We start from the raw sequence: 14,812 nt of genomic DNA on the forward strand, positions 1-14,812 counted from the left end.
CATGTTCGGTCTGCAAGAATCTGCCAGAACTAGTTTCTGCAGAGAGCAAACTGCTCTGATGACACCAAGCCTGTGGGAATCTGTGCCTTGCTTAAAGGCACCACTGTGGTGGCTCTTAAAAACTCGGCAACATCAGGATCGGGGCCGGACTTTCACGGCTGTTTTGGGGTAAAAGAAGATGCAGGATTCAGGAAAAGAGATGCATTTGATGAGCAGCACCTTAGTAAAAATGATGGTTACTTTTGTCCACAGCAGCAAAGTGTAGTGATTTGTCAATAATGATGCTTAAATCGTGAGGTTGGAACTTTTTGCTGAAAGGTCCTTGCATGTTTTAGAGCAATGCTCCCGTCCAGATAACAGCTTTTTTTATAGGGAAGGTCTTGCATATTTCAGCAAGACAATGATATATATATATATTTTTATATATATGCATACATACAACCCTAAACTGGATTAAGTGGGTATATAAAATGGATGGATGATAAATGTCCACCCCAAGAATTAGGGTTAAACAAAAGAAACTGTTCCAGAAAAACCAGTCATGGGCAAAGAAGGTTCAATGATGAACTAAAACATTCTGGTACTTCCTCAGGCTGTTTTTCATAGGCGTAGGCTGTTGTTAACACCTGTATTTAACATTTTATCACCTACGATTGTGTACCTGTGTGAAATGACGCAAGCAGGCATGAAGAGTTTCAGCATAGTTTTATTGAAGCCATGCAGTCGGATCACAGCTGCTCTGACAGACACTGCAGAAACTCCCATCTGCTGTGTGAGTACATGTGTGGGTGACTGAGCTCAACATGACTTTGGCAACACTTCAAAGACTCCGTGCTTCATCTCAGGACAAGCAGCCCTGCAGCATCAAATAAGTTAAAGGTGCAATATGACACAACACAATTACAAAATAATTAATCGATGACTGGCAGATTGTAAAACCACGTCATCGTCGGGTTAATCGACAGTATTAACAAAATGTACAGAATAGCTTTGCCTGTCATCTCAGGGTAATCCAGGGTAAATACTAACAAAGGTAACGATGTTATTATGAAAGCACACACACACTTTTTTCCAGTTATGCGGTTCAACATCAAGGCTCAGTTATCAAACGCAGCCAATGTGAGTCTCCTGCTCCCTCTAGTGGTGGAGATGTGAAAAACAACAGCTTTTTCTGATCATCAATGCAAGCACACGCAATAATTAACCAACAATACCCTGAAGGACAGTGATTAAATGTATCCTGAATGGCATCGAATTATCATTAAGTGAGTCCCAAAATCTTCCCAGGGCATAATTATTTGGATTTACAAAAAATGTCATTAAAACTGCATCTTCAGACGGGTCATTTTTCATCTATAGCAAAGGAAGAAACTGCTTTCCAGTAGCTGTTTTTAATCTTAAATCAAAGGCAAAACTCATCCTTTCAACCAAATGAGGCCTTTAGAGGGAGAAAAATGTTCTCAGGTTGAGCGGTTTCCATGTTCTGCTTAAAACCTCAATGAGATTTAATATTTTTGGCCTAAAAGTGTCACCACACATGCTCCCTCTGCCTCTCCTGCTGCTCTGTTCCGTCCTGACATTCAGACTGATGGGAAGCTCCAGCTGAGCAGCTCCGAGTCCCAGCCTCCCTCCCTCTGCTCCACATCCACAGAAAGCGCCACACAAGACTCAAGTCATGTTCGTCTGACATTTACTTGGGTCACTGATTGATTTGGTGCAAGTCAAAGCAAATATTTCCATTCATTTGAACACAAATTGTGTTGTTCTTTCGTTTTAAAAGTTTTAAACTGTATTAATTTCTTTTTGGCCACATGGGGACAAAACTCTTAACATTTCCAAACATGTTTGCTTGCAAATTTTACAAAACTGGTTCACTCTGGCATTTATTATGCATAATATTTAGCATTTTTCCACCCTTCAGTAAATAGTTTCCAACCATATAGTGTAAAACAACAACTTATATCTATAATAATATATCTGTAAAATGGCTACGATGTTTTAGAAGGAATTTCATCATTAATTTGAATTAATTTCATACATTTGTCCCCACTTTTCAGTTTTTATGGACTGTCTTTGGGTCAGAAAGAGAAATTATGCTGTGATGAATGTTTTCACAGGCCTGTGAACTTGAAGAAATACTCGAGGCAGACATGACCTGCGCTGATTGAACGGTATCCATGGCAACAACTATTATCAGGTGCCCATGAAAACAGAAGCAGGTCGTCTCTGTCCATCCTCGGCTATTTTATATTAATCAAATGTTGTTGAGAGAAAAACCTGACTGACGAATCGCATTTTTGTGGTCTTTTTCTTCTGATAAAGGGGAGGAAAATGTTATTTAGATCAGGTTCCAAGTCTAACTATGTGAATGAGTCTGCAGTTAAGTGAGAGTGCTTTTTCTCAATGAGCCGTTGCACCCGGCTAATAGGCAGGAAACATTACCTGAACAGGAGAGCTGTCAGTGGAAACAGTGGAAAAGATTGTAAAACTCAAGTCTAAGTGTGGCAAAGATGCCGGTTGTTCTCAGCTGGTCTGATGACGGACATTAAAGGTCCAGTCAAAGTTACATTTTCTCATTTAATTAGTCAACAGTGGGTTTGGTGATGAAGATATTTTTGAGGAATAATGATGCATGTTGCCACAAAGCAAAGAGCTTTCCAGGAAAGACATAACATCCGAGTCACATGACCAACAAACAGTCAGAATATCTCAGTACGAGTTCAAACTTATGGTGGAAATCTGGGGAAAAATGGTCCCTGAACATTTCTTTTCATTAGTGAAATCCTCACTGAATTCAAGCTGAAACCAAATATTAATGTTTTTTTTTTGGCTTTCTTCTTTCTTCAATTTGATCTGAAAACCCCCCGAAGGTTCAGCTGTTAAATAAAATACTTTAGTGTCACTTTTGTTTTTCTTTCTGCAACAAAAACTTGTTCCTGAACATCCTCTAAGAGGCGATTCCTTCACTTTTGGCTCGTTTTACTGCACTGGTTCTTCTGCCAGATGGACTGTTTCTCTCTCTTCACATTTCCTGCTTCTGCTCCACTCCTCTCTTTGCTCTTTGCATTGCTCTCCTACACAGCCTGAGAGATATTTCACATCACATTAGACCGTCTGAGAGGATGAGAGTGCTGTGAACCTGCCAGTCTTCATATAATCCTGCCTCCACGTGAGGAAGAGGAGGAGGAGGAGACAAAAACAGGCACCTGCTGCACAGTTTTGTATTAAATAACAGAAGCTTGAAGTTACTCTGCTAACACTCAGGACTTCTAACGTGATCAATCACAATCATTACTTTTCAATTCAGGTCTCTGCTAAGGATGATGGGAAATGAGTCTGTCATGACCACACTTCTTTCTTTTCATTCAGCACAGTTGAGCCACACCATTGTCCAGTGATATGAAACAGTAGCTTTAACAGATTTCCAGCCCTGATTACACCTCAGAGGCTCATCACAAGCCTTTGTCCTTAGTGCCCACGAGCAAGATGCCACAAGCCAGCCAGTGCAGGCCTGAACCTTTTCCAGTGTGTCACATGGGTCACAAAACATCACAAAATTAGAATCAATGCTTTCTATTGCACACATTCAGGCTAGCAGCTTTAATGTTTAACAGTGGCAGCTTGTAGGCATAAAACAGTTGTTTGTCCTCTGATTTAAGCCATGGAAAACTTCATTTTGCAGGATTAGAGCTGTTTTAAAACATATCCAGAAATGGCCATGAAGCATTGATGGTTTAAATTGAATGATTTAGTCCACTTCCTTTTGATTTTGACATTTTACTGCACTGGTTTGGTTTAAAGTTCCAGTTGTGAAACAGAATTGAGTGTTAGCACACACAGTGGCCGTTACTTCTGGTTAAAAACTCACTCTAAGCCTGAAAAAACAGTGACTGATCAGGATGTAGATAAATGCGGTTGTTTGTGAAGCAGCTGCAGCTTCAATAAAAAAAAGATTGCCTTCTTTGTTCCCTCCTATCAGCAGGGTTTAACACTGCCCGGTGGTCCTAAGCCCACAGGCATAAAGGTGAGGTAGTTGGAGGGCACATAACCTCTCTGACCACCTCTGGCCTCCACCAGGCTCCATTCAGGATTCCCTCTTTTGTCGTGGGGCTCCAGGACACAAACAGGCTCACCAGCTCGAACAGAAACTTCATGGTTTCCCCTCGCAGAGAAGTTGTAGGCTGCCAAAACCTGCAAGACAAAATGCAGCTTGAGTATCGAAAGTCTGCTCTATGATCATCCAAGTTTCTATTTCCATGTTCTGACAATTAGGAAAATGTGGAATTCGCCATGAAAGCAGGACCTAAATCAATATGCTTAAAAGCTTCACCAGATAAAGTGGCAATGGTTTGCTCTTGGGCTCCCCGACAACTGTGGGATGTAGCACCAGTCAGTGGGTCCACATGATGGGATTAACTGGATTATAGCTATAGTTGTGGGACAGAGGACATTGGCACCACTCCTATAAACACATTAAAAAGGATGCAGTCCAGTCTGAATACTATTCCAGGGAATTTTAGCACTTTAATCTTAGGCCCTGGTCACAGTAGATATCATTACTTGTCCTTGTCGATATGCATCGTAGGCCCAAGTTGGCTCTAATATCCACGAATACAAGAATCGTAAAGGCTATTTCCAGGCAAGTTACAAGTCATTTTGTTGCTAAAAATCTAAATTTTAACTGTAAAAATCAGTGGGTTTACATGATGGGATTAACTGGATTATAGCTACAGTTGGGTTCTGCTCCTTATCTGAGGGTAATTATCCTTGGATATATGGCGGTGAATGAATGGAATCACTGGCACAAAGCATGTCATACCCCGGTACCATAGGTGGCGCTGTCCCCATTTCAGCTATCGCTAATAGAGCCACTTCCTGTTGACGTCTTCACCGCCAACAACAACAAACTCAGGCATTCAGAAAGATGGCGAACGCAGAGCGAGATGAAGCTGCGTCCCTCTCCATCTGTGATGAGCTGGTTATGGCACAGACGATGCACAACGGCGCATTCTCCATCGCGTTGTTTCTTTCTTTCTGACGATAACAACAGGAATATCGTCTGCTTCCACTTCCGGGTGACGATCGCGGGAAAAAATCTGGAGCATGCGCAGAACGAGTTATCTCGGGTTTTAATTCGATCGCGAGTAACCCGATCCGATCGTATTTTTCTCAGATTAAGGCATCGATATGAACTGAATAACTCAGTCTTATTGTAATTTGATTGCATAAAAGGTACTACCTTCAGTAGGGGTCCTTAGGCAAGACCCCCTTACCCTATCTGCCTACCTGTAAGTCGCTTTGGATAAAAGCATCTGCTAAATGCATAAACATAAACATAATTTAGCCATTAATCCGATGGCGCTCATTAACTGCACTGAGTGTCGTAGAAACCATCTCTATCTGAGCCCTTTACATGCACAGTCCTAACAAGTCCTAACAAGAATGAGTCTGCATATTTCTATATGCTTATATAGGAAAGCATGTAGATGAGTACAAATGCAAAGACACACTCTACCATAAGTCACTGTGATATTCTCTGAAAAGGTTAAGCCTACTAGTTCTGTCTTGACAAATCCCAGCTCATCACCCAACGCTACGCATACACTGAATGAAGGCTTCCTAATGAGCCTTGTGTCGGTATGACAGAGTGCGCCAGCACTGCTAACAGCAGAGTTCAGCTGGCTGCTCAGTGTCATTAACAAACCTTTCACCTCAGCTTACCTCTCGGCTACAACATTGGATCTGCCCTGACAGTCTACACCCATTAGCATCTAATTAGCATTTTGCCAGGCAGGGAAAAAAAAAACAGTGAAGGGACACTGGCTGAGGAGGGATTGTAGAGCCAGGAGAATATTTGCTGAAGCTAACTAGAAGGTACAGAGGAATGTAGTAAGGCTAATCTGCACTTGTTTGTCCAAAATAGTCCAAAATGGAGTTTATTACTTATTCTTGGATGCCGGTGTGTGTGTCTGTACATATATATATGTATAATATACATAATATATAATATATAAGCGAACAGAAGGCAGGGAAAACGTTTGTTCCACACACAATAATATGGACAAGACAGGGTGTGTAGGTTCTGTGTATGAGCAGACTCAGGGTCATGGTAGATGGATGGAAGGGAGGGAAGGGGGAGGATAAACCGCCCGCATAAGGTCACTGGAGCGATCGCTCATTTTAACAGGAAAGGCATATCTCTGTCATACACAAGCACAGGTCCTCACGACACGAGTAAAACACAGATCATGCACACACAAACACACACACTTACCTAAATCACTCATATACACACTCCCATAAACCTTAACAAATTTAGTAGCCCTGACACTCCTCTCACACTCACATGGCTGCAGACGTAAATCAATCTGGCAACATGAACACCCCCCCCCCCACACACACACACATGCATGGAGAAGGTTTATCTCAGCCTGCAGACCTGCATCGCATAAATTAACTCGCAACCCTTCACACACTAACCGACTTACAAGGTTAAACAGCTAATTATGGACCTCTGCATTAAAAACACACATATGCACTTTAACACTCACAAACACGCATCTTTCTATCTTTGTGAGGACACGTATTGACTGGCACCTTTCTGTTGTATTGACCGTCACATCTCAAAGGTTGACCTTTACCCCCAACACTAAGCCTGATTTGAGCTGTTGAGTCCTCTCTTTCCAGAAAGTCCTCAGTTTCAAGGTAAAATTACAAAAAAAAAAGGCTCATCCCCAGTCTTTAGAAAGATGCAAACACACACACACACACACAAAAAGCATGTGACAGATTGATGCTTTCTCTGCAGAACACTGTCACATCGATCAGTCAACTCTTTGGACAACATGTAAGGCTGCACCATTTAATTTAGAAAATTTCACACACACATTACGAAGTCTGATGTCAGAGGATCTAAAGCTACAACAGCAACCTGAGATCTGCACTGATCAGCATCAAATTAAGACTAAAACAGAGTAGATCCACCTCATTCAGCCACAAAAGCTCTGATCTAAGGGGGTCCAGGAGTGTGAGGCGGGGTCTTTGTGGATTGGGTTTAACATCAGGATGCAGGTTTTACCAGCAGAACATTTCCCAGAGTTTCTAAAAGCAGAATGGGAGGCAGAGCCTTCAGTTATCAGGCCCCTAAAAGCAGAATGGGAGGCAGAGCCTTCAGTTATCAGGCCCCTAAAAGCAGAATGGGAGGCAGAGCCTTCAGTTATCAGGCTCCTAAAAGCAGAATGGGAGGCAGAGCCTTCAGTTATCAGGCCCCTAAAAGCAGAATGGGAGGCAGAGCCTTCAGTTATCAGGCCCCTCTCTTGTGGAATAAGCTGCCAGTAAATGAAGCAGACACCCTTTCCACTTTTAAGATTAGGCTTAAAACCTTCCTTTCTGATAAAGCTTATAGTTAGGGATGGCTCAGGTAATCCTGAAACATCCCATAGTTAAGCTGCTATAGGCTTAGACTGCTGGGGACCTCATCTGTCACACCTTTCCTCACTTTGCTCTCTTTTCCCCCTGTTTAATTTCTCAAATGATTTTATGTCCCTGTGACATTATTGTGGTTATTAACTTGTGTTTCCCTGTTCCAGCAGGTATCCTTTGAATGGTGTTATGGTGTTTTTCCCCCCTCTTTTCCCTCTTTTCTGTCTTCTCAAACTCCAGCTGGTCGAGGCGGATGGACACCCTTCCTGGTTCTGGTTCTGCCAGAGGTTTCTTCCTGGTTCTGGTTCTGCCAGAGGTTTCTTCCTGGTTCTGGTTGTGCCAGAGGTTTCTTCCTGGTTCTGCCAGAGGTTTCTTCCTGGTTCTGGTTCTGCCAGAGGTTTCTTCCTGAGTCTGGTTCTGCCAGAGGTTTCTTCCTGGTTCTGGTTCTGCCAGAGGTTTCTTCCTGGTTCTGCCAGAGGTTTCTTCCTGAGTCTGGTTCTGCCAGAGGTTTCTTCCTGGTTCTGGTTCTGCCAGAGGTTTCTTCCTGGTTCTGCCAGAGGTTTCTTCCTGGGTCTGGTTCTGCCAGAGGTTTCTTCCTGGTTCTGGTTCTGCCAGAGGTTTCTTCCTGGTTCTGCCAGAGGTTTCTTCCTGGTTCTGGTTCTGCCAGAGGTTTCTTCCTGGTTCTGCCAGAGGTTTCTTCCTGAGTCTGGTTCTGCCAGAGGTTTCTTCCTGGTTCTGGTTGTGCCAGAGGTTTCTTCCTGGTTCTGCCAGAGGTTTCTTCCTGGTTCTGGTTCTGCCAGAGGTTTCTTCCTGAGTCTGGTTCTGCCAGAGGTTTCTTCCTGGTTCTGGTTCTGCCAGAGGTTTCTTCCTGGTTCTGCCAGAGGTTTCTTCCTGAGTCTGGTTCTGCCAGAGGTTTCTTCCTGGTTCTGGTTCTGCCAGAGGTTTCTTCCTGGTTCTGCCAGAGGTTTCTTCCTGGGTCTGGTTCTGCCAGAGGTTTCTTCCTGGTTCTGGTTCTGCCAGAGGTTTCTTCCTGGTTCTGCCAGAGGTTTCTTCCTGGTTCTGGTTCTGCCAGAGGTTTCTTCCTGGTTCTGCCAGAGGTTTCTTCCTGAGTCTGGTTCTGCCAGAGGTTTCTTCCTGGTTCTGGTTCTGCCAGAGGTTTCTTCCTGGTTCTGCCAGAGGTTTCTTCCTGGGTCTGGTTCTGCCAGAGGTTTCTTCCCGGTTCTGGTTCTGCCAGAGGTTTCTTCCTGGTTCTGGTTCTGCCAGAGGTTTCTTCCTGTTAAAGGGAGTCGTTCCTTTCCACAGTCCCTCAGGCTCAGGACGGGAGATTGGACTGAAGACAAGTTTCGGTCCAATCTGTTGGTTTCCTTAGCTCGGATATTATTTTTTGAATTGGCTCTTTATGAATTAATTGGATTATGATTACAATGAATTGAATTCCAATTGGCTTGAATTGGACTTTATTACTTATATTACTTAAGTGCCTTGAGATGACAATTGTTGTAATCTGGCTCTTTATAAATAAACTGAATTTAATTGAATTGAACATTGCATCGTACTCACCCCACCCATCAGTGGTTTTAATGTTATGGCTGATCCGTATGTCACTGTTAGATATTTTAGTTTAAATCGTCAAAAAGAAACAACCAGACAGTCCTCAATAAACCCAACGATGACTCACCTGGAAGCGAGGCTGGACCACGAATCCTATCGGCTGGCTTCCTGGGGAGTAGGAGTGTCTTCTGATTCCACTCACGCCTACTGGAAGGGCCAGGTGTGGCGAAGGGGGCGGCTCCTCCGCTGCCTGGTGATAGCGAATGAGCTTTGAGGAGGGAACGTAACCTCTTCTGCCTGAACAGAGAGAAATTTCACTGTTACCAGCAGAACACAGAATATAAATTGGTAATTGGCTGGCAGACCAGAGGTGTGGCTAGAAATAAAGCTTTTTTTTTTTTGCACTGAAGCCTGAACATGTATAACATCTGTATAAAGCATGTTATATTAGCTTATTTTGCTAATATAACATCTGTATGATTGCCACCTTTCATGTGGGAGATCTGGGTTCAAATCCCCTGCATGAAAGGTACTGTCTTACCCCCTTACCCTATCTGTAAGTCGCTTTGGATAAAAGCGTCTGTTAAATGCATAAAAAACATTTAAAAAACCCATAAAGCATGTTATATTAGCTTATTTTGCTAATATATCTATTCCAGCTGCTGTTGAAAGCTTTACTGGGGCCCAGGTCCCCCCTCATGGCTCATATCCCACCTTTTTTTGCACTGAAGCCTGAACGTGTATAACATCTGTATAAAGCATGTTATATTAGCTTATTTTGCTAATATAACATCTGTATGATTGCCACCTTTCATGTGGGAGATCTGGGTTCAAATCCCCTGCATGAAAGGTACTGTCTTACCCCCTTACCCTATCTGTAAGTCGCTTTGGATAAAAGTGTCTGCTAAATGTATAAAAAACATAATAAAAAACCCATAAAGCATGTTATATTAGCTTATTTTGCTAATATATCTATTCCAGCTGCTGTTGAAAGCTTTACTGGGGCCCAGGTCCCCCCTCATGGCTCATATCCCACCTTTTTTTGCACTGAAGCCTGAACGTGTATAACATCTGTATAAAGCATGTTATATTAGCTTATTTTGCTAATATAACATCTGTATGATTGCCACCTTTCATGTGGGAGATCTGGGTTCAAATCCCCTGCATGAAAGGTACTGTCTTACCCCCTTACCCTATCTGTAAGTCGCTTTGGATAAAAGCGTCTGTTAAATGCATAAAAAACATTTAAAAAACCCATAAAGCATGTTATATTAGCTTATTTTGCTAATATATCTATTCCAGCTGCTGTTGAAAGCTTTACTGGGGACCAGGTCCCCCCTCATGGCTCATATCCCATCTTTTTTTGCACTGAAGCCTGAACGTGTATAACATCTGTATAAAGCATGTTATATTAGCTTATTTTGCTAATATAACATTTGTATGATTGCCACCTTTCATGTGGGAGATCTGGGTTCAAATCCCCTGCATGAAAGGTACTGTCTTACCCCCTTACCCTATCTGTAAGTCGCTTTGGATAAAAGCGTCTGCTAAATGCATAAAAAACATAAAAAAAAAACCATAAAGCATGTTATATTAGCTTATTTTGCTAATATCTCTATTCCAGCTACTGCTGAAAACTAAAAGAACTAGTAAAGATTAAAAATCTAGGTGTGGGATATTAATCTTTATGAAAATAAATATATACACGTACGTTATGAACATTGATAAACATTTAGGTACTCAGGGACTGCTAATTTTCAACATAATGTCAGTTTGCTGCTTAGTTTAACATATCTGTTGTGGTTTATCTGTTTTCAGACAGAGGTGGCTCAGCGCTCCATCAGCGTGTGCTTAAGCACATCAAGCTAGCTTCGTGGAATCAGCCGACTGAGTGTCTCTGGTTAGAGTGGCGGCTTCATTTAGCCTCTGTTGCTTCCTCCCTTGCTGGCTCAGAGGCTCAGAGGCGTATCAGCAGCAGATCAACTTCTCGTACCACCTCAGTTCTTTTATAGATGAAACCAAAGCACAACAAAGGCATATCAGGCCAGGTTTGAAAGACATGTGTGCAGAGGCCCCTTCGGGGAATCCCCTGCGGTGTGAAACAGAAGCTGCCTCAGCACCCTGACCATGTTTCTGTCTCACCTGACATATCCTGCTTTCATTTTCTGCAGAATACATTGTTTTATTTCCTCGCTCTATCCTCTTCTCTACTTCTCTGTGTTCATATTCAGGCTTTCAGCTATAAAAACTGTCCCAGTAGAGTGCCTGTGTAGAAATCCCTCCGTTAGCTCTCCTATAGCCGCCAATAACAACAACACAGCAGCTATGAGCTAACAGAGCTATAGCACACGTTCATTCATTCATTCTTCTTAAAGTATTGGTGAAATAAAGACAGATAATGCCTTATTTAGAGGCTGCATCCTCTAAGCCCCGTTCACTCCGTTATATGGATCTCCAGTTATCTAAATATCTTCTGAAGGACGCCGACTTTCACCAAACTGTTCTCTGTGAGCAGATGAACGTATTTCATGCCAGAAATAAGGTCCAGGTTTAAAAATACCCCTTTAAGGAGAGGTCACTCCATCGTTTTTGTCAGGGATTGTAGGTGAAAGTACCTTTTACCCTCGAGCTGCTCACTCATGCTGATAGGAGTCAGTACGAGTTAAATGTTGTGTTCATCCATCATGGTTCATATAGTAATAGATAATTATTATACACCTGTTACTCATCACATTGGTTCATGCTTATGGGATAATATCTTATGCATTTCTATTTTCTTTGACAGTGATCTCTATGATGGAGGTGCCCAGGAGGCTCCAGTCCTCCTCCTTCACACTGGCTCTTCCTACACCAGCTCCCTCCACTCTGTCTTCACTGGGAGCAGTAAAAAAGGTTCCCCTTTAAAGCTGCTATATATTGATCCATATCAATTATCGTTCTTATCAGCTTGTGGTGAAAGATGCAGTCAGGTATCATCACTTTGATCTTAATCTTTCACCCCAACTTAAGTGTTAATTTTTTTCTGTTTCTGTATTTATCAGACACTTTTATCCAAAGCGACTTACAAATGAAGATATAACAGCTTTATAAAAAGCTAACAATAAGCTCCATAGAAGGAACCCAGGAGTCCGACTCTGTCAGAGGGGACAGAGTAGAGATAGGGTGCAGGCATAGAAGGAAGTGCAGAAAGATAAAGAGCAGAGATAGAGGGGGGAGGGAAGTACAAGGTAAGTGCTGGGATAGGAGATGCTCTCTGAAGAGCTGGGTTTTCAGGAGCTTCTTGAAGATAGACAGGGACGCCCCTGTTCTGGTAGCGCTCGGTAGGTCATTCCACCATCGTGGGACGACACATGAACAGAGTTTGGATTGTCTTAGGCGTGGTGTAGGAGCTGCTAGACGACAATCCTGGGACCAACGGAGGGACCGAGTTGGGACAGAAGCCTTTGCAAGAGCATTCAAGTAGATGGAGCCGTTCCATTAAGCTCTTTGTAGCTAACATCAGGGACTTGAATTTGAAGCGGGCGGCTAAGGAGTTCCTCTTTAAATCCCTCTGACTTTCTATCCATCTATGTACAGCTAATTTTTTTAAACAAATCCTATGTTAATTCATAGAAAACTGGACTTTTGATTCTGTATTGTCTAATATTGTGGATTTGTAAAGAATACCAGTGCAATCTGCACTTTAAATGACACCGTGGCGTGTGTAAATTCCTATGTTGGATTATACTGGGTCACAGCTGATCAATACTGGGACGTGCACTCCTGTAGAAAGGGTCTGTTGATGCCTATGTTGTTGACTGATTTGGGTGTACAAAATACTGCCTGATGGCTGATTTCAGTGTAATAACAGCCCTCAACCAGAAGATGGCACCAACAAGCTTCTATGCATCCCTTTGTGTTTCACACACAATTTAATGCATGTTTGGAAATCTGTAACTTATCCTCATTCTGTCTATGAGCCGTTTCCATTAAATAAACTGCTCCTTTTCTGATCCTAAAGTCAACAATCACAATTCAAATGGTCCTGAGTTTGTGTTTGATGCAGCAGAGAAAAGAAACCCTGGAATAACTTCTGTGCTTATGATATATGATGGACCTATAGTAAGCAGCCCTGTTGGGTTTCTGAATGATAACAATACAAAACTCTTGTTTTCACCTCCTGCATCAACCAGCCATCTCCGTTTGTCTCCGCGGGTGTCGGCCTCACTGATAACAGCCACCAACTCCCCTTTAGTCAGGTTCAGGTCCAGGTCCCGGCTGCCCACCAGGGTGCTCGTCACCTTGTAGATTTTTCCAGAGCCGTGCTTATCGGTCAGCTGCTTTAGGCGGTGCTGAGAGGATGGACTCAGAGGCTGATAGAAACAAAACACATGGAAGGAAGGACATGAAGCAAAGTACAGCAAAGATGGATAGAAAATCAGAGGGTTTTAAAGGGGAACTCCGGTATTTTTAAACCTTAATTCTGGCATGAAATACGATCATCTACTCACCGAGAACAGTTTGGTGAAAGTCGGCGTCCTTCGGAAGATATTTAGATAACTGGAGATCCATATAACGGAGTGAACGGGGCTTAGAGGATGCAGCCTCTAAATAAGGCTTTATCTGTCTTTATTTCACCAATACTTTAAGAAGAATGAATGAATGAACGTGTGCTATAGCTCTGTTAGCTCATAGCTGCTGTTATGTGGCTACTTGCAGCTATAGGAGAGTTAACGGAGGGATTTCTACACAGGCACTCTACTGGGACCACTTCATCCACACGCCCCCCTGCAGCACAGTTTATTCACTCCGTGCTCTGTGACAGTCGGCTAACTTCACACAAAGTTTGCTGCTGATAGTTTTGTGCAACATGGCAGGATATTTATCAGATTTTGACAACGTGAACGACGACTTTGAGTAAGATGGACCGCAAATAGCCACATAACAGCAGCTATGAGCTAACAGAGCTATAGCACACGTTCATTCATTCATTCTTCTTAAAGTATAAAGTATAAAGTGAAATAAAGACAGATCTCGAGTTATCTGAATATCTTCCGAAGGACGCCAAAACTGTTCTCGGTGAGTAGATGAATGTATTTCATGCCAGAAATAAGGTCCAGGTTTAAAAATACCGGAGTTCCCCTTTAACAATGACAGAATAGGCCTGAGCAAAATAGAAAACTACTTTTGTGGGTGAAAAACATAGGAATGAACCAACTTATGCCTCTTTCAGGAAAGTTTAATTATCTAAAAACTTGTCAAGCTAAAGTTTCACATGTGTTGTGAAATCAAATCTACGACAACAAAATCCTGCTTTCATAACCACATGGGAACTTTCTTGCTGATGACAGCTCAGCTTAAACACACATTTCCTGTCATTGAATAGATGACGACACTGGAGGAAGTCATTGAGGAAGTTGCAGAACAAGATGAAGCACATTCAGAACCGATTTATCTATCAGTAATAACGCGTGAAAAATGTAGAAGACGTGATTGCTTTGATGACTTGGCAAATTCCTCAGCCAGAAAAACATGTTGGGCAGCAAAGTGTGACGTGACTATATTTACCGTGCTTTAAGGAGGTTAGTCATGCAAGTTGTTTGGCAAGTTCTTAATGACGATGCCCCATTTAAAGGCTCATGACAAGTGGAACTGCAGGCAGCAGTGACACAGGATGAATGAAAGCTTTTTATAGCAGAATGAGTTCAAACAAAAGTAAATGTAAATGAAAAGTGATCACAGAGCTAATACCACATTCTTTCTCCAGCATTAAGCACATGTTGATCACACTTCAGACAGATGGGCTGTGGTATTACCACAGAACTGTATCATGCTCGGAAAGCTATGTTGAGACAAGCAA

The 14,812-nt window shown here is 42.5% G+C and overlaps 1 protein-coding gene across 1 annotated transcript in view; it reads right to left on the reverse strand.

Annotated features, from left to right (window-relative positions):
- Positions 1-688: 688 nt before the first annotated feature.
- The window catches only part of arhgef37 (Rho guanine nucleotide exchange factor (GEF) 37), a 29,567-nt gene continuing 15,443 nt past the window's right edge, over positions 689-14,812 (reverse strand). The window contains exons 12-14 of the mRNA XM_072395143.1: positions 13,130-13,325; positions 9,101-9,270; positions 689-4,191 (exon numbers count right to left, since the gene is read on the reverse strand). Coding sequence (XP_072251244.1) covers positions 3,976-4,191; positions 9,101-9,270; positions 13,130-13,325 — 582 coding nt within the window. The 3' untranslated portion in view covers positions 689-3,975. The remainder of the gene's footprint in view (positions 4,192-9,100; positions 9,271-13,129; positions 13,326-14,812) is intronic.

The sequence above is a fragment of the Leuresthes tenuis genome, unplaced genomic scaffold (genome assembly GCF_036924035.1).
Source record: "Leuresthes tenuis unplaced genomic scaffold, fLeuTen1.0.hap1 SCAF_11, whole genome shotgun sequence".
In the NCBI taxonomy this organism is placed as follows: Eukaryota; Metazoa; Chordata; class Actinopteri; order Atheriniformes; family Atherinopsidae; genus Leuresthes; species Leuresthes tenuis.